The sequence below is a fragment of the Mixophyes fleayi genome, chromosome 10, assembly GCF_038048845.1.
Source record: "Mixophyes fleayi isolate aMixFle1 chromosome 10, aMixFle1.hap1, whole genome shotgun sequence".
Lineage (NCBI taxonomy): Eukaryota > Metazoa > Chordata > Amphibia > Anura > Limnodynastidae > Mixophyes > Mixophyes fleayi.
This window is the reverse complement of record NC_134411.1, coordinates 87,448,070-87,469,259: the sequence shown is the minus strand read 5'-3', so window position 1 is coordinate 87,469,259 and position 21,190 is coordinate 87,448,070. Positions and strand designations below refer to the sequence as shown.

The window sequence follows — 21,190 nt, the reverse complement described above, 5'->3', positions numbered from 1 at the left end:
TTTTGTACTTATTTAACTTGACACTAGCACTTATTTTTTTACTATGCACCTTTTTTCTATGTTTTCTGTGTGTGTGTCACATTTCCTCGAGGGATTTGGATATAGATCCTTATGGGCAACTCTCTCCCCAAGTTTTCTTTAGCTCCCCTCTTATGGGGGGAGCTAAAGAGTCAGTCACCCTGGGGAAAACTTCATCCTACCTAGGGAAGAAAGGGGCAAGTCTGAACCTTGCAGCAGAGGTCTGAAGACCCTCGCCTCGTAAGGGGCCTTTTGGATATCAAGGGGCCCTCCCTAGCTTCGGCTGAGGTGGGCCAGAAGACCCTTGCCTCCTAAGAGGCTTTTTGGCTCCTGAGGGATGGGGAGGAATGGGGCCCTTTCCCTTTAGGGAAGAGTTCCAAGCCCCCAGAAAAGTCACTGCACTGCACTGGGAGATTCGGAGCACACACCTTGGCTTCAATAAAAAAACAAGAACAAAAAACATTTACGAAGCATTTCTTTGCTGTCTCATGCAGTGATTGATAGGTTGATAACGCCTAGATGCTGTTCTACCAGGAAACAGTGGATGCTAGCGGTTTATGAGATCACTTTGTCTTATTAATATATAGGATAAGTTCATAAGACCATTGGAGTTAACAAGGGATCCACCAGTGGGTCTCACTCAATCATCCAAGAAAAATGTGAGAAAAGTAAGCAGCATCCAGGAATAAAGTTCTCACATCTCGATACAGTTCCCAAACATTGGAACATTGCATAAGATTGTGTAGTAGAAGCGTTTTGTGGTGTATATTGGGTGCGTACAAACACCCGCAAATGGATCAATATCAGATTCTAATTGGTCTACCTTGATAATCTGATGGGTTGATGATTCCACCAACTGCACTGAAGGGTCTTGACCAAACAACCGGATCTGTGCAATTTGGCCCTCCAAATGCTTGGCCACATTTACCACAAATCTGGTAGCTCCATGGTTGAGTGGACCAATCAGATCTCCTCTAGACTATCAAGCTTCCATTGAGCAACATATCCAAGAAAAGCAGCCAATGGGCTTTAAGATATTACACTCCAGTTCCCAGCATGCTCTGCAAAGCAAATGCTGCTAAAACATTTTAGGAGTTTACTTAAAAAAACAAAACAAAAAAAAAAAAACGACAACTGGAGGACCACAAGTTGTTTAACATTACATGAACCTTTCATGGAGTACATAAAATAATCACCAACTTTCTACTTACCAACTTCCTCAGCTATTACTGTGAGGTTGTGCCAAGCGTTGGTCTCTCTGTCAAGAGACTTCTCAATATAAATGCTTCCTGTGTTTGACACCCTGATAGGGTCATCTCTGTTAACGTTGGCCGAATATCTATAAAATAACCAGGGAAGTTATGCAGTGAAGCAGAATGCCTATAAAGATTAGTACTTTGTGACCTTTTTATTACTTTTTATTAAAAGTCTACATGACTTATTTAACAAAATGGTGCCATGTTTGCATGCGTGCTGTGTCCCATAGCAGCCAATCACATTCTAACTCTCATTTTTCTAGTGCAGTTTAGAAAATGAAAGCAGACATTATTATTATTATTATTATTATTATTGTTTATTTGTAAGGTGCCACAAGGTTTCCGCAGCGCCGTACATGGTACAAACAGTAGACTATACAGGGTAAGACAGTACAGAACAATATCAGACATCAGACATCTGGTTGCTATGGGTTACAGAATATATCTGCACATTACTCTAAAATAAAGCACACACATTATAACTACAGAGAAGTGAAACAATCAAATATTGGTAATGTCATGGCTTCAGTGTGTATGAGATCGAAGGACGTCCATTTATAGGGAATTGCTATATGGATTAATTAGTCATTTTTGAATGAGTAATTATATACAACTAACTAATATAACAACACATTGAAAACATTTTGTTTCCATGTGCGGAGGAGGATTCGCTCCTCTGAAATTCTATCTGACAAACACTTCTGTCCCCACCTCACGCTTCTTTTGGCCGCATCGGGGTCTGTAGCCGAAACGTAGCCAATGCTTTTCAGTTTGACGTCCTCTTTAACCTTGAAGTGGTAGAACGGGCTGCTGAATTCGGGGGGCTCGTCCACATCTAAGACTTTTACCACAACTTCCGCCGTGCTTTTGAGCTTTTCCTGTTTTGCCACTCGTAAATCGATAGAGGGGTCTGTAGCTTCAATGTTCATGCTAAATACATTGTCCTTACTCTCAAAGTTCAAAGGCTGGAATGAAAGAAGCCCAGGTAACAATGAGCAAAAATCAAAACAAATAATTTGCTTATCCTGCAAGTTACAGATATGAATACCTTCCAATCTCGGCGGCCCAGTCCCGATCTGACTGGACTGTCCCACTGTCACGTGGTCAGCCCAAATCGCAGGAAGTTGGGTGGGCAACACGGTGTCTAAGTGGCTTGCACTTATGCCTTACAGCACTGGGGTCATAAGTTCAATTCCTGACCATGGCCTTATCTGTAAGGAGTTTGTATGTTCTCCCCGTGTTTGTGTGGGTTTCATCCGGGTGCTCTGGTTTCCTCCCACACTCCAAAAACATACTGGTAGGTTAATTGGCTGCTAACAAATTGACGCTAGTCTCTCTCTCTCTCTGTCTGTGTGTGTATATTAGGGAATTTAGACTGTAAGCCCCAATGGGGCAGGGACTGATGTGAGCGAGTTCTCTGTACAGCGCTGTGGAATTAGTGGCGCTATATAAATAAATGGTGATGATGATGGTATGTCAAAACTTACCAGGGTGAGGGGGTGCCTCTTGCAGCAGAGGCAGATGTCTCTGGTGCCCGTGGCTATCAAAGGGTGATTTGACGGGAGGGGTTTTGGGAGAGGCCTAGCGCTTTGGAAGAGCTAGACACGCCCCCAGCTGTGACCAAGCCCATTTGCGACTTGACCACACCCCTAACGGAAATGGACAGTCATGATTCCCAGCACCTGACAATCTTGACATTTCTACAGTGACACCTTCCACGGTCTCTCCTCAATCCAAGCGTACCAAAACCCCAGTAGCTGTGCAGAAATGCCAGTCGCCAATGGCTGCTTTATTATAGTGGTTGATATTGCTGCTGCCTTACAGTATCCACAGACACTTCACCCACCACCAGCTACAATTGTTGTTCTGCTGTCTTATGTATTGGTTGTTCTCCACATTGCTTAGATTGTAAGCATTTTAGTTTAAGCTAACCTCTAAATGCTGAGTTCAAAAACTGCTGCTTAGGGCAACCCTACATAATGTTTTTTTTTTCCTACCTAGTTTAGTTATTAACACTATAATTTCCAGATTGCACTTCATAAAGAGCACAGTGGTGGCCAGCAGATGCCAATGTAGAACCATCCAATTTTTCCTATTTAGTGTACACTGAGGGCAATAGATGCATATATCATAGAAGTGCTTTGTGCACTTTATTTTTAAATTTTTGTAGTTATAGTACATGTAAATTAGCTGTGCGGTAGCTCTATTCTGCTCACTCTCATGCTCCCCAATATTCATAAATAAATAATTGGGATACAACTGTCCAGTTCCCCAAACTATTCAAGACTTGACCCAAAACATCCCAGTCGTAGCCTCAGTTAGCTGAGGCCACACCCCCGACCAATGACCACACCTCTGTTTTATGAAAAATGGAATGTTGCTAAATATACACCCGGGTTAGGAAGTGTACAAAATAAAACCGCATCAGTAACAGTTATACTTATCTTCAAAGATCCACTAAAACTTTAATGAATCAGTTACTCAATATAAAGAGGCAAAACTATTTAATTATTTTTTAACCTTTTTCAAAATGAGGATTCCTTCATTGGTCTGTGCATTGGTTCTTATTTGGAACCATTCTTGGAAACGTTCCTTCAGGAAGGTATACTTGGTGTTTCTGTTCTGCGGCTCATCGAGATCTTGTACTGAAATCTTTCCCACCACATCCCCGACTCTGCGATCCTCGGGAACATTGAAAGTGAACAGTTCTGCCGGCAAAAGAATAATTATTTCTATACTGAATACTAGTTAGAGGGAAAACAATAAATGTGTAATAAAATCAAGTAGTACAAGGGTGATGCCTTGATTAAAAACAGGAGCTTTTATTGTTAAGTCCTCCAACTGATTATTTGGTGCTTTCTGTTTTCTATGGGATATTTGATTAAAAAAGTGAAATCTGATTGACTTCATGTTAAGTGTAATCATGGATCACAATAAAAGAAGCATTGTAAACTTTTATTTGAGGTACATAATGTAATGATAAAATAATACTTGAGATGAGGCTCTACTCCGGTCCTGCCAAAGGTTCCTCCCAAAGTATCCATTTGTCCCGGTTACAGGACTTTTTTCGGGCTGTACCCACTCTATGGAATTCTTTCCCTCGCACAATAAAACTCTCCTCTGGTCTACAAACTTTCAAACGTTCTCTGAAAACCCACCTCTTCAGACAAGCTTATAATATTCCTCAACCACCCTCTTAACTTCACTACCTTACCCTATTACCACCCGTTACACAATTTCACACAACTACCCCCTGACCAACATTGTTGTGTGACAGGATCATTTAGCTTACGAGCCACTTTTACCTTTGCAGCCTGGCTGGGCCGAAATGCAAAATGTAGACTTAGCCTTGGCCTCATGTGTCAAACTCCCATTGTCCCATAGATTGTAAGCTTGCAAGCACGGCCTTCTCACCTCTTTGTCTGTTGTACCCATTTTGTTTATTAGTTTACTATGTTTGTCCAAATTGTAAAGTGCTACGGAATATGTTGGCGCTATATAAATAAATGATGATGATGACGCCTCCTGCTACCGGTTTTGGCATGTTTAAAATACACAGCTGCGTTGACAATGCTCTTCCGCCAATTAACTTCCTATTACACTAAATAAATGGTTCATGCTGGAGGGTCATTGAAAGCAGGAAAGTAAGCAGAAGTAGCAGAGGAAAGCAAAGATGGACCGTTCAAAGGATCTGCTAGATTGGCGGAATGCTGAAATCCAGTTAAGTAGATCTTTGTATTTTATAATGATATAGTGAACTCCATCCAAATCTAAATATTAAGTTTTGGGTGGATTTCCCCTTTAAATATTCAATATCCGGTATCATTGAATTCTATATTTTAATGTCTAATATTGAACTGTGTGACTTGTATTCCCAAGCTGAGCTTCTCATTTTATTATTGCGCCAGTCGAGAGGGGTGAAATAGTTTTGCCGCGTTAAGGACTAAGTTCCCAGAGTTCTAACAGTACAATCTCAGAGTTCCGCTTGTGTAATTCTATTCTACGAATGTTCCATTCCACAATCTACAGAATTAATATTGCCAGGACGACAACGGAATGTTGCAGCCAGATGCATAATGAGGTGAATATTTTGCGGCACAAGTTTGCCCATCTCTGTGCACCGGTCTGTTTTCGCTACTACTATATGTACGTGTACTCTATTCATCTTTGTGAAATGTACATTTTAAAAATCATTAATGAATAAAGACATACTGTATACTCACTTTCTGTGAACGTTGGGAAGTTATCATTGATATCCTTTAAATGGATGGTAACCGTGACTGTACTGGAGAAACCCCCTACAAGTCCTGGACTATCCTTGGCCTGCACTATGACTTCGTAGCTTGCCTGTGTCTCTCTGTCTAAGTTGGACACCACTGTAAAAATTTCTCCTAAAGATAAGAAAAATGCAAAAGCCATGTTAAGAAACATTATACTATATAGAAAAAAAGGATTATTTTTGTACTTTAGGAATGGACTATTTTTTTTTTTTCATTTATTTGTAGATACTGAAGAGGGACTGTCATGTTTTAGTGAAAGCATGTTCTACATAAAGACTATTGATTTATGTATGTCCTGAAGAGAACAGATGACATGGAGAGAGTATGAAATATCTCTGTGTCCTATACGCAAATGCTAGTTTTGGTGTTTTCGTTGGCAATAGGTCTTTTTGACCCTTAATAATTCGGCCTCTGAGGGGGTGGGGGGGGGGATTAATTTAGCCGCGAAGTTCCCGAGACACTTTGCGGCAGAAATCTTTGCTCATTTTTCCTCGCACCATTATGGAGATTTCTACCGTAATTCCCGGCAATGTGCGCAGCGCGATGTCCGTACGCCGGATCGCCAGCAATTGAATTCTCCCTTAGAGTCATATGGGTTTCAGCAAAGCACTTTGGGCCTACTTTTAGAATGAAAACTACAATTATAGACCTAACATTTGTATTGTGTTTTTATTATCGTATACCTCCCAAATTTGGAGACACGTAAATCGGGGAAAGTTGCGTGGCCATAGTAGGGTGGGGGCGTGATCCTACCACAATGGCATACCTCCTAAACTGCATATCCCCGGCTGGCAGGACAGGGGGAGTGTCAAGTCATGATGGGGACGTGGCCACATCACAATAGCACTGTAAAGCGCTAGGCTTTTGAGTTACAACACAATCAGAGCGGCCAGACCGGATTCTCTGCCTCCTTGTCAGCCGCTGGCAACAGGAATACAGTGAGCTGCCGCTGGATGCCCACTGCTGTTATGGGGGGATCCCCCCGGTCCACCACTGTCCCTGCTGGTAGCAGTGGACAGGAGATACTTTACAACTTTCCCACCTGTGGGACAAGGCAGTCTAAATCGGGATGGCCGGGCATCAAATCGGAACCGAACCCCCTAAATGGGCAGAGTTGGAAGCTATGGAGCTATGGTACTGAGATGTTAAAGATTAGCACATGATGTCGCAGATTTTTACCTATTCTTACACTGCATTTAGTACATAGTTCCAAATTCTATACCCCTTTTGTAGCATTCCTTTCAGATCAAATAACTATACACACCACATAGGGTTTTTCTCTATTCACAATCCGATAATAACTCTTGTATTTACTCACCAGTGTTTTCATTGATGCTGAAGTTTTCTTGCCCTTGAATAATTTTGTATCTTACTGTGGCATGTCCAGCTACAGTGGGGTCATCTGCATCCACCGCAGAGACCACCGTCACCGAGACACCTGCAATCGGCAAAAATACAGGTCATCAGTAACTTTTTACATAAATAAGAATTGCTGTACTGTTATGTGTGTTAGAGAGTGAATGTATCGCAAGATATGTCCTATACGTACTGTGCGACGACATCTCTGGCACTGACGCATTATACGCCTCTTGCGTGAAGATAGGAGCGTTGTCGTTAATGTCAATGAGTCTAATGACAAAGACCTCTGGACGCTCCAAAGTTTTATTGGTGTTCCTGTCCACGAACAGAGCTGTGAGCTCATACTGCGACTTCTTCTCACGGTCCAGTCTTTCGAAGCCGTAGATATCGCCTGTGTCTTCCTTCACTCTGAAAATGCTGTTGGCGTACTCTCCCTGAAGGGCGAACCTGCTATTTGGCTTAATTTGGCTGGTCTTGAGCTGTGGAAAAATATAACCGGGGTGAATAAATATCATTGAATTGTTATTATTAATATGCACATATAGTATAATCCATTAGTCGTCGTCACTGATAATCGGGGAGATGTGACATCATTTCAACAGCTGTGTTATACTTCCTTGATTATTAGAAATGAGATGTAAGGGTATCTTTATCAACCCTTCTGAAAAGGAACAGTGGAGGTGTTGCCCATAGCAACCAATCACATTCTAGCTCTCATTTATCTAGTACACTCTAGAAAATGACAGCTAGAATTTGATTGGTTGCTAAGGACAATACCTCCACTTTTTTCCTTTTTTGGAAGTTTTGATAAATCTACTCCATATGGATTGCTACTTTTAGTAACCAATATGTAATATAATAATAATAATAATAATAATATAATAATAATAATAATAATAATAATAATAATATAATAATAATAATACAGGCCTAATGGTGATTATGTAATCATTATATGTTATATTTTTATAGTTGATGGTTTGTGATATCATCATCATCCTTATTTCATACCCAACAAAAGGAGCATCTAAAGTTATAATAGCAGTCAGGACCTCATAATATCTTAAGTAAGAGTAATATAGATGATCTGAAAGGACAATTGTCTGTCGCTTATGACAACTTTAATATTTGTGGTTGTACAGCCGTGACTCTAGCTACAGAATACGGGAATGCAGTATGGTGGAACTAAATTCTAGTTATGGGATCTTCTGAGGTGAAGAACCTTTTTAAGGCCACACTTTTCCAGACGATCTTGTTTAATGACCCCACATGACTACAAACTTAAAGTCAGAAGGTCTCTAACTAGCAGAAATTGTTGCCTAACTATCACACAATAGATATGAAATGATGGATAATGTGGATAGAAACAGTCGTAAGCCCGTCCCCACATTATGCAGATTGGCTGCTGAACAACCGAATGGCTGTTTAAAGCATCGGCCACCAATTTTCAGGTCAACCAATGTCCTTTCCTGTATGCCAGAAGAGGCCATCGGTCTACCTGATTTCCATTTTTAATTATCATCCCCTATAGAATCTTTATGGTTGAGGACGTTCATTTGGGGCAGAGTCGGATAAACTTTGACCTCATCCATTTCCTGAGTCATAATACCTATCTGAGGAATCTACTGATGAACAGAAGATAAAGTAACTTACAGCTACCAATCAGATGTGTACTTTTGTAGTCTAGTTTTGCAAACTTTTATTATAACCCCCATGGTGTCACTCTTTAACCACGTGTATTCCAGTTGCCTCTTTATCTTACCTTTCCTATGTAAAATGGCAGCTTAGTTTGCTCCTCGTGAACGGACATCTCGTTCCATACCCAGTCCCTCTTCACACGTCTGTTGTCCTTGACGTGATGTCTGTCTTGGTGTCTACGTTCCTTCGTACACAGGACCAGAGGCCCAGAGAGAGTGACCAGCAGATGAAGCCACAGCAACTTCATCATAGCTGGGTTTCCAGCAAGTCTGTAAACGAGAGCAAGTCATTAATTTTTGGGGATGACAGAGAGGAATAAGCCACAGAAGACTTTTTTTGGGGTTGGATATATAATGAGAATGGCGTCTGTCACTTAACTCGTAACCATTGACGTTGACATTACCAAGTCCGTCGTTTTATAGGCCGAACCAATATTCAATTTACTAGGAACCTGTGAAACCACTGAATCACGGGGCCTTTTGAGGTCACTAACTCCTGAATAGGGTACGTTCTCGTAAATAAAGATGCTTGAACTGGCCACATATCCATTCTTGAACTGGTTTGATGAATCGGTTCTAAAATTTGAACAGGTTCCACCATAGTAGAGCTAATTTGAGCTTGGTAGTCTAAGTTGGAATGGTTTGGACATGATACATTTTGCTCTTTTTTAATTGGGAACAGCGAATGATGAATTGTTGAACTTTGAGCACAGTAGTGTTCCAGGTTCAACTAAAAAATCAAATGTATTGGTTAAAAATATTGTTTAGATATTATTAAAAAAATCACACATTTTAATGCAAACCGTGAAAGTGGACAGTGGGCCTTGGGGCTAGATTTACTAAATTGCAGGTTTGAAAAAGTGGGGATGTTACCTATAGCAACCAATCAGATTCTAGCTGTCATTTTGTAGAATGTACTAAATAAATGAAAGCTAGAATCTGATTGGTTGCTATAGGCAACATCTCCACTTTTTCAAACCCGCCATTTAGTAAATATACCCCTTAGACTCAATTGGAAAACCTCAAACGAGAACAGAAAACACGAGACTCAAATTTTGAACCACACCTAATTTAGATCAGAGTCTATTGACAATTGTCCTGCGTACATGTTCGTGGCCATCTAACTGGTGAAATTCAATCGAATTTCAAACCGGATCAAAATTTTCTAGCACTGTACACCTGTATATTGATGTAGCCAACAAAATGGCTGCCTTTGCTCAGTGTTGGCTACAGGTAAACTTTACGTTCGCAAATTCTGAATTTATTGTTGGCCCGTCACTCAGCCAATATTGTCACGTACTTGAAAACCCTCTAAAGTAATTTATCTCTCATGAACACCATTGACAAAACTGGCTACTCTCTACTTTAGTAGTTATATACTAATGTAATTAATGCCTTTTTTTTTTTAAATTTGAGGCATCATAATGGGGACAGAACTTGCTTAAAAGAAACGCAAGTGCATTATTTCCATAGACAGGTATAGCACCAGCCCTTTTACCTCATTATATTGGACATAGCATATTCAGTTTATATAAAGGCAAATATTATATCTTTTTGCTGGATATAGCTGTTCCTTAATAACGTAGGAAGTGAAAGCAAAAAACGTCCAGAGAAGTAAACCTACTCATTTTCTAAGAGGTTGCAATATATTGACTACTAAATGGTAATAAGATATATTTCTGTCATACACTAAGCAGATTATGTCGTATGTCAGCTTTCTTTAGAGAGAAAATGGCGGGAACACCCGGGTCTGTTGTGAGTACGAATAGAACATTGATTTACCTCTATGTTATGTGCCTCTAGAGTATTTACAAAAATAATGATGAAATAATGATGGCATTTTTGTTGAAAGACATTTAATTTACAACTCCTGGTGGAGACTATTGGGTTGTATAAAGCCGACTCAATCATATGAAACCCATCTTCATAAAACCTGAAAGTATTGGCTTCTAGATTTTTCTATGCAAGGTTAATGGAAGGTTAAGCATACACTAATATCGAGTGGTTATTGCAGTCAATGGGAGGAATTGTTGGCTGCAGACATTAAGATTTTATTAGTCCATTCGTTTATTATATTACTATGGGCTGACAACGACTGGTCAATTAATAAATGTACCATTTTTAGAAGTGAAATCTAGGATTAGCCATTTCTAAAAGTGTATTTTGGAACCAACACAGATTTGTTTTGCTTTAATAACTGGTTCTCAGGATTCTAGATTGCGCTTTTTTTTTACCTCATATATTTTATAGAAAATAAAGGGTATATTTGTGGAATTTATTAAACGTGGCAGTAATCCATTTCTTTTTCTGTCAGATAACATTTATAATATGTAGTTTCTCATCATAGTGTTGGGTTTTTATTATTTAATTCCTGGGAAAGTGGGCTAGGAAAAATGTTCCTGTAATTTCTCTGGAGCTTTGAAACATAACATTACAACAGAGATAAAATTACTATTATTAATATAATGAAGAGTAAAGAAACCGCAGTGGTAGTTGGGGAATATACTTTCTTAGCCACTCTGTCAGTCTCTACATTGGTTGCCTGTTTTTCACTGAATCCAGCATAAAATACTTCTAATAACATACAAGGCCGTCAGGGGAGGGGCTGCCAAATTTTAGTTTGGGGAGCAAGACTCGACTCGGCAGCCTATTAGGATGCTTTAAAAGGAAAAAGAATGCAAGTGGCCCAGTGACCCAGCCCAAGGTAGCCAACTATGGGACCGGCCCTGGGCACAGGTCCCCACCTGCCCCCCAGCTCAGCCTGCCCCCAAAGGCCATCAACAAAACTGCACCAACACACATCTCCTCACTTATCTCAAAAAATCTTCCAAATCGACACCTCCGTTCTGCACAAGATCATCTTGTGCGTCTCTCACCACATGCTCCCATTCTCAGTTACAGTACGTTTTTCGGGCTGCACCCACATTGTGAAATGCCCTCCCTTCTACAATAAGACTTTCCTCTGGTCTACAAACCTTCAAGCGTTCTCTGAAAACCCACCTCTTCAGGCAAGCTTATAATATTCCTCAACCACCCTCTTATCCTCCCTAGGTTACCCTATTGCCACCCTTTACACAGTTAGCATAAGACAACAACCGTTTGACCAACATTGCTGTGTGACTGGATCATACAGCCCACTAAGCACTTTTTACTTTGCATTCTGTAGCACTTACCCTCATGTATCAAACTCCCATTGTCCCATAGACTGTAAGCTTGCGATCAGGGCCCTCTTAGCTCTCTGTCTGTCTGTATTACCCAGTATTGTTTTATTACTGTGTTTATTCCCAATTGTAAAGTGGAATTTGCTGCTGCTATATAAATAAATGATGATGATGATGATCCTTTCTTCTATGATAGTAGTTTTAACAACTCTTATACTTAGTTATATAACATGAATAACAAACTTATATTAATAACTTTATGACAGAAACATGTGCGGTTTTGCTAGTGTCACTATTTCTAGCATAGATATATGGCCAGTAAGCAGGAAATATAACAGAGCACAGACATAGAGGAGGCAGACGCAGATCCAGTAGTCTGCACAGAGGGATAACCTGAAACTACCAGCAAGTACGTTTCCTTGTGCACAATCCCTGTTGCTAGGCTCAATTAAGACCAGAAAACTTTGGAGGTTAGTGTCACTTTAAAAAAAGCCGCAATGTAGTTAGGGAGCGGTGTGGAAAGAAAACGGGAACGGGGAGGGCAAATGGGAGAGAGAAGGTTTTTGTAACCGCCCCCTTAGAGATTGGCACACTGTGCTCCGATACCTAAATGCAGCCATTCTGAGAAGAATGTTTATAAATGAATGAAGCTGATGCTCGAAATATGACGAAAATAAAACAAAATGCATTTTCTTAGCTTTGATTGGATGTTACAACTGAAATCTTTCCCTATTGGATCAACTATGAAAAAGTCCATCTCCCTTGAAATTATTTGATTTAATACGCTACTCTGATATTGTGTGTTTACATCATACCACCCACCATTTTAGTAATCAATAATATAAATGAAGCATGTTAAGCATATCACTGTATCCTATTAACAGCACACGCTGTTACTGACAGTTGTACTTGCCAACCTTAGCCAAAGGGGGAAGAAACCAGAGTGGATGTCAAATGTCCAGTGTGGAGGAGATCGGTCCTGTCCAGTCCCACACACTTCACTAGAAATTGGGCTGGATGAGGGAGGATCGACTACTTTCCCGGGCGTCCGGGAGGACTCCCCGACATTCCGGAGCCTCCTGGACATTCCGTAAGAGTAGGTAAGTATGCTGAAAGAGCACCTTGTTACTGACAGAGCACCGTGTTACTGACGGCACACCTTGAGGGTAGGGAAGAGGCCACGGGTTATATATGTACTGGAAGTATAGCCCAAGTGTCCTGCAAGTACTATTGTGATGGACCGTAAGCCTTCTTCTACGGAATGTGAATATGATTGTGCAAGGCAAATTGGAGCAAGAATAGTATAGGACCTGGGTTTTCTATTCATATGTGAGGGTTGTCAGGATTCCCAATATATAGACCACAGAGAGAATGTGAATGAAACATAGTTTGGCAGATTTAAGCTGGGAAGCTGGTGACTCTGGTTTTCCAAGATTGACAGATAACTGCAAGCATAAGATGTCAGGAGGCACAGGAAGATCCATGGGAGACTCAGGCAAAAGGAGGGTCAGGAAAGCCAGGGGTCAGAAGCTGGAAAAAGCCAAAATAATATCAGGGAGTAAGCAGGAGCAATGTCAAACAAAGCCTGGGTCTGGGTCACAGGAGGAGGTGCAAAACATAGGAACAGGCAAAGGTTCAAATACCAGGGAGGAAGTCAAGATCAGATCACAGACGTTTTCACGCACCTGGGGAATGCGGCATACCCCAACATGACGTGGGCACACACCCATGTGGCATAACGTTCCCCTGTTCTGGTTGGGGAAAAAGTAAAAGTTGGGAGGCATTGTTTAAGATATAAATAAGGCTAAACTGGTATTTGTGCCGGAAAATGGGAAAGTTGAAACTTGATGTGATGCTTTCCACCATACGTATTTCCAGTCGGATCTACATTCCCACATAATAGTCTGAATTTCACAGGGCAGTTCCCAAAACCAGGATGTGAGTATGCACCAATGAATGAGCCAGGCGCACAAGCAGGCACGTTTGCGCTAATTGTAAAGCTCTGTGCACCAAGCTGATTTGCTTGTTCTAAAATTCCCTTCGCCCTGCTTTTACCCTCTAAGACAGTGTTGGCTTATCTGTGACACTCTAGGTGTTGTGAAACTGCAAGTCCCAGCATGCTTTGCCAATATACAGCAGCTTATTGCTGGAAAGGTATGCTGGGACTTGTAGTTTCACAACACCTGGCGTGTCACAGGTTAGCCAACACTGACCTAAGAGAATCGGTTCTCACAAAATCTTCGTATGAGTTCCAGTTATCCTGAACGCCTTGATGGACCTTCTTGAAGACAGGGGTAGTTAATCTCTAGTTTAGAAACCAGGAAAGACAGGCTATATACGTACAGCAATATAATGAAACAGTATGGATCAGGAGACAAGAGATGAATTGTTGCAAACATACGCTGCTTAGCTTTGCCTTCTCTGGGCTTAAATCTGATTTTGCTTCTTAAAAACAAATGGTTTGTCAACTTTAGGTTTCTTTAATTAATTGTGAGATTCATAAGTCAACGGGCTTGTGACATTTACAGATTGAAGGCTCCAAATTGGTTTGATCTGAAAGGGACGATATTACAGCTGCTTTATTGTGAGCATTCAATCTACCACAAACATGTTGGAACTGTATCCCCCGGGCTGAGTAAACAAGCCGTTAACGGTGCGCGGCCTCCATCTGATCAAAGATAACTGCTGTGCAATAAATGCCAGGATTAGGGAGCCCGTTGCATCCTGATGCGGGTGTATTTTAGGAAGGTCGTTATAAACCGCAAACAGTTTGTACTACCCCACATGTGATTTGCCTTTTTTATACCACCACGGATTAGATGCAATTTTACACAACCCGCAGATAAATAAATAATGGCTGAATAATTGAAAACCGTATTGATTTATTTAAATTGGTATAATAAACTGCACTTTGATACATTTCCTCTTAAGTGTTTAAGTGACCCAAATTATGCCACTAACATACCCATCAGTATGAATATGTCACCAATATGCCCATTAATAATAAAAATAATAATAATAATAATGTACATGTCCAGCAAGGGCTGGCTAGGGTGGGGGGCATTTATTATTATAATGATAATAATAAATAATATAACACTGTATGATACTTTAGACATGTATGGGTCTGATTCATTAAGAAAAGTAAAGCAAAAAAATGAGTAACTTTTCACCTTGGCAAAACCATGTTGCATTGGAGGGGAGGTAAATTTAAAATGGGATGGCAGATTTATAGTTTGGATAGGGCATATCCTAGATCAGTAGTTAACTTATGAAAAATAATAAACTATTTTGCACCCCTTGCATTGTAAAATGGTTTTGTCCAGGAGATTATTAATATTATTATTATTATTATTATTATAATTATTTATTGCAAAAATACTTCTCTATAATACTATTTAAGCCTGAAAAGTGAGATATGATCACATGAGGAGCCAACATTTACTGTTTCATAAAAAGATCCATTTTCAATAAAGCGAGCACCTTTTAACACCTTTGACTCATTTTGCTCTTTCTTGACACAAAACAAGTAGATAGACCTTTATAGATAAAGGTTGCTTTAATTATAAAATACGGTAAACAGAGAGTTCTGTTTTTCAATAAAAATGTGTTAAAAGGTCAACAAAGCATATTAAAACCACTCTAGATTTTTGTCTAATGAACCCAGTAAAGGTATTGTTATCAAGATTTATCAAACATTCTAAAAAGGAACAATGGAGATGTTGTCCATTCTAGAATGTACTGGATAAATGATAGCTAGAATCTGATTGGTTGCTGTGGGCAACACCTCCACTTTACCTATTGAGAAGGTTTGATCAGTCTACCCCTAAATGTACATGAAAATACAATAACGCTGTTTGCTGTTTTCTGATTTGTGTTGATAACACTCCCTCAGTTGGGAATAACTGCATGGCAGAGGTGAACCCGCGACTTCTGTATCTTTACTTAGCGCTGTTCTGTCGCATCCGAAGAGAGTGGGCGGAGGACTGGCAGCATTTCAGGTCTATATAATTATGCAAAGTGAAATTTCCCTGTGAGCATTAGCTAATCCAGGACATTTCCTTCAGTGTGACTGCTAATTTCAAGAGCGAAGATAATTCTCTGAAGAAATTATTCTCTCCCAGCTATTATACAGTCTGTGCTTAATAAGATTCACCTTTTTAATTACTGTTCTGAACCTGAAATGTTAAATATGATGCAGAGTTATCAATCAGCTGAGCAGACTGCCAAGAGCCGACAGCTTCCACACACAGGAAAAAACCTTTTAATAGTTGGCCAGTGGGGGCTTGCTTAATATTACACCACTAGCATTTCTTAACACTGTACTGTGCAAAGAGCCTCTGTTATAGTCTAATGAGGATACCAGTGTAATTCCCAGCCACAAATCTCTCAACTATCCCTATTTTCGCTCTCTCTATTTCAGGAGCCTGAAGGGGCGGGGCTTGTCGGAAAAGGTGTTTAACTATTTATGTGGGTGTCGTGGCTTTAGTTTAGATTTTTCAGTCAGGGCCTGGTTCATTCATAAATGTCCAGGAGACTCCCGAATTTCTGGGAGTCCTCACGGACTCCTGGGAGAGCAAGGCAACCTCCCGGTTCCTACTATAGTTAAGTGGTAGAGGGTGGGGCTTAGGACGCGAATCTAGCATTATCGTGGCCCTGCCCCCTGCTGTAATTGGCCGGAAGCCGTGATTGATGTTTTGGGGGCGGGGTCAATATTGTTGTGACCTGTAAGTGCCAATCGGTAGTGATGGCGGTCCTGTAGACATGCCAGAGCATGTGTTTGCAATCGAGTAACCGTAAAAATGCATTTTATGTACAGTAGGCATTAGTGACATACTGATTAATGTATTTCATGTAAAAATATTTTTAAATATTATGCTTTTTTACTAAGAAGTATATTATTAACAGCTGTTAATGTATTTAAGAATAATTTTTTTTTATCTGGGTTTTATATGTATAAAATATATATATATATATATATATATATATATATATATATATATATATATACCGCAACTACCATATAGGCAGAGCTGATTTAGCGTGTACTTGAACACGGGAGTGCCGCAATTTCTGTCCAATTTATAGACGTGCAAATTGCATTCACTTTGTGCTGTATAAGGAATTAAGCCTAAAGTATCAGTCATGATATACTTTTGTTTCTTAATCAATAGACCCTTTGACGTTATTTATGCTCAGGAAAAAGGTTATGCAACAAATAAGGGCCAATGAGATGGCTGTTTTCATATCCTAAACCACTGCAGCAAAAAGAAAACTGGAATCTGATTGGTTGCTGCGGGTGACATCACCTTTCTGCAACATTTGTACAGATGCCCCACAAACAGTCCCTTGCAATGAATCACAACCTTGTTCTAAATCTCTAGTGACAAATGATTGAAATGTTACATAACTATGCTACTAACTGCTTTTCCATATGATGTCATTGACGTTTCCTATCGCTCATGTCAATGGCGTTACTGAATGGCGCCTGGCACAAAATGGTTAATCCTAGGACCAGTTATCATGTGCTACCTGTCTAATCTCTCCACGACTGAAATGGTCATTAATATCCTAACATATCTTGTCTTGTAATTACCTTTTCCAAATTACTTGCTATCGGTTTTCATCTCCTGTTTCACATATTGTTATGTGTGCGAGGTATCACCGGACTCACTGTTTCCTAATGGGATGCAAATAAGAGGTGTTCGAAATGCAGATTAATTAAAATAAAGCCCTAGTAATTAAAAGGGCAATCATGGAGGGGGGGTCTTGTGCTTTGATTAAGATGCATATCATTTTGAGATTGGACTGGGAGTACATATTTTAAAATTCACATTATCTTTTCCTATTTTCTTTAATTTGCATCTGATTAAACTGACTTCAATGCAGCTTCGGATTTAGTGATTATATGTTTGAAATGACAGGTGAATGCATTAAATTGTTCTGAAGGAATAAAAAAGAGAGAACACTACTTATCTATTATCAGCAATCTTAGACTCTTTCCCAGCATACAATATTTAAATATACTGTATTGTTCCCAAGGCCAGATTTACAATTGATATTGCCCTAAGGATTGTTGGTGAATACACCCTAAACTAGTCAATATGCCCCACAACCCACAAATTTAATCCAAACTTGTCAACTCTCCCTGAGTGTCAGGGAGACTCCCTGAAATAGGGGTGATCTCCCTCACTCCCTGAAGAGTCTGGCATTCTCCCTGATGCTGAGCCAATACAAGATGTGGTTGGCTTCACCATCTGTGGCATGATGACACAGTTCAGAAATTGTGTCCTATGTCCATGTATTGATGCCTATGGAGGTGGCCATTTTCATGGAGACCAAGATTTAATCAAAGACTGACAGGTAAAACAACATGACTTCAGTAATGGATACAGAAATGTAAAAGACACTTCAGTCTCTAGAGATTCATTAGCTGCTTTTCTTTAACGCATAGTTGCCTACTCTCCTGGAATGTCCGGGAGACTCCCACATTTCTGGGAGACCTCCTGGGAGAGCAGGGCAACCTCCCGGTTCTCGCACCCACAATAGATAAGTGGTGGAGGGTGGGGCTTAATGACGCAAATATAGTGTCATCTTAGCCCCACCCTCTGCTGTAATTGGCCAAAATTGTGACAGTCGTTCAGGGGGTGGAGCCAAAATGATGCAACTCATAAAGCCCCGCCCCCGCATGCCCACCTCCCCCAGATCTCCCTAAAGCCAATGAGTAAAAGTTGTCAAGTTTGGTTTAATCCCCTCAATACAATTCTACCCCCTTTATTGCTTATAATAGGAAAGTATGTGGTGATAAAAGTAATGAAAAAAAGTAAATAGCATTAAAGAACTATGTAAATTTAAATTTAGTAAATTTAGCCCTGATTGTGTCTACTTCATGGAAAAGAGAATTCTATAGAAAATGATTTTGTGACTGTGAATTATTATAATATGTAGTAGATCAGTGATGGGCAACCACAGGCCCTAGAGCGGTAAGTGGCCCTCAGAGCTTTACTGCGGCGCCCAGCTCCATCCTGCTTTATTGGCAGATGTGCTTGTTGCAGCTTGTAACACTTGTTAAAAATGGCTGCTAATGTTATTACTAATAGGTGTCTCTTTCTCTGATTAAATGTTTTGTTTTACCTTATTACTGAGATTAAGGATAATGTGTGACCATTTTGATGTTTAGAGGGCCGCCCATGTAGAAGATGATGGTTGTTCCTAATTTGAACTTGCTTCGATTTGTTTACTGAACTAGCATACTTGCCTGCTCTCCCTGAATTTTCGGAAGTCCTCCCGCACTCCGGGAAGAGTAGGCAAGCCGCCCGGACCCTGTAAAATGCCGAAGTTCACGTCATTGAAGAAGCGGGGGCGGTGCTTAATTGCGTCATCAAGCTCCACCCACCCCCACTATGAAATACCTTGAATTTCTGTATTTTATGGTAGGGGCGGGGCTATAGTGACATAATTATGTCGTCATGCCCCCTTCTACCCTCTGTCACATGATCTGTACTCCGATATCCCGGAATCAGGCAGGTATGTGAATTAGTCATTGGCCCAGTAATTCTATTTAATTCAAATCCTTTGCTCCAATATATTTGTTTTTGTTCTGTTCATCAAAACAAAGCCACAACTCTAAATTTTTGGAAGGACTTCTCATTTCCTGCTGTGTACAGACTTCCCTGGAAGCGGTTTTTTTTCACACATTACACACACTTCCTCCTGTTGGGTTTAAGTGGGGCTATAAAAACAGGGAGGCACACATTTATGTCACATAATGAGTTCATATTCCATGAGATCTTGAAATGATGGCCATGCGTGTCCGTGTGGTGCACAACAGATTTTTTTTTTTATTGAAAGGTGTTTTCAATCTTCAGTCATATTTGGTCCATTGGTTTGAAGAAGTCCTCCTTTTACTTTTACTGCATATTTAGCTCTCTTGGCATCTGTATATACATCAAAGCCTTTATAAGATCAAGGCAGCGCTGTTGTTGATGTTTTTGCCTTGCCCTTGGATACGGCACAAAACTGCTCTGCGGATACATTTGCATCCAATGCGCACAGCAGGGCTTCCTTGTCTTGTATCCAAGGGCAGAAAAAAATAAACAGCTTTGCCTAGAGGATATAAAGATTTTTATTGAAAAACACAGAGTGAAGTTTGAAAGGTGATTGTAGTAGAAGTTGCAATCGTTAAATTGGCTGACGCTTGTGTCCTCCCCTTTCTTTATAATCAACTGACATGTCTATTTATTATAGGGCGAAAACCCTATTCCTGGCAACAACTGATGTTTTCAACATTAGAGGGGTTGGGTGCGATTAGCCGATACTTAGAACACCGACACTTGATTTAACGACATAAAATGTCCAATGGTGACATGTCCTACAGTAACTAAATCTAGACTCCCCTCAATAATGAGAGGTCAAGTATCTGACACTGTTATGCTAAATTCCGAAGACAAGTAATCACGGAACGGTGTTTTTACGTCAATTAAAATAGCGACCCTAACCCGATCCCTAACCCTAACCCGATCCCTAACCCGATCCCTATACGTAAACCTAACCCTGGGCCTGATTCATTAAGGATCTTAACTTGAGAAACTTCTTATTTCAGTCTCCTGGACAAAACCATGGTACAATGCAAGGGGTGCAAATTAGTATTTTGTTTTGCACATAAGTTAAATACTGACTGTTTCTTCATGTAGCACACAAATACTTGATAGCTTATTTGTACACTGACATTTAAAGTTGATATTTGTGTGCTACATGAAGAAACAGTCAGTATTTAACTTATGTGCAAAACAGAATACTAATTTGCACCCCTTGCATTGTAACATGGTTTTGTCCAGGAGACTGAAATAAGAAGTTTCTCAAGTTAAGATCCTTAATGAATCAGGCCCCCAACCCCTAACCCTAACCCGATCCCTAACCCGATCCCTAAACCCAACCCGATCCCTAACCATAAACCTAACACTTAGCTTAGATGAGACCCGGCATTGCCACTTTAAAAGCGATAATTTGACGGTCGCCATTTTAAATGACAGTACATCAATAGGTCACTGCCTCTCTCCCTGCTTCTTACCTTGTGTCGCTGAGTTAGCTGAGCATCGCTCGATTTTATCAATAAATTATGGCGATAAGTGATTTTTCTATCGCCACATATTGATCAATAGGCCCGCTTAGTCCTAAAGTTCTACTTACTATAGTGGGTTGCTAGGCAACAGCTGTTCAACAAAGATAAATGGTTGTTTTGCACACAGGAAAGGAAACTAAAAGCACACATAATCTTATCATAGGGAAAACAAATACTTAATGTAACAGCAAAGCTATTTTCAAATGGGACAGCTGTTATAAGTGATTGCACGGCTACATCATTATTATGATTATTATTATTTGCATAAGTGCATTGGAAATAAACTTGACAGCTATCC

General features: G+C 40.2%; 1 protein-coding gene across 1 annotated transcript in view; it reads right to left on the bottom strand.

Moving 5' to 3' along the window:
• The window catches only part of CDH5 (cadherin 5), a 44,179-nt gene that overhangs the window by 6,874 nt on the left and 16,115 nt on the right, over positions 1-21,190 (bottom strand). Inside the window, exons 2-8 of the mRNA XM_075189002.1 lie at positions 8,676-8,880; positions 7,104-7,392; positions 6,873-6,992; positions 5,498-5,665; positions 3,795-3,982; positions 1,986-2,239; positions 1,230-1,357 (exon numbers count right to left, since the gene is read on the bottom strand). Coding sequence (XP_075045103.1) covers positions 1,230-1,357; positions 1,986-2,239; positions 3,795-3,982; positions 5,498-5,665; positions 6,873-6,992; positions 7,104-7,392; positions 8,676-8,861 — 1,333 coding nt within the window. The 5' untranslated portion in view covers positions 8,862-8,880. The remainder of the gene's footprint in view (positions 1-1,229; positions 1,358-1,985; positions 2,240-3,794; positions 3,983-5,497; positions 5,666-6,872; positions 6,993-7,103; positions 7,393-8,675; positions 8,881-21,190) is intronic.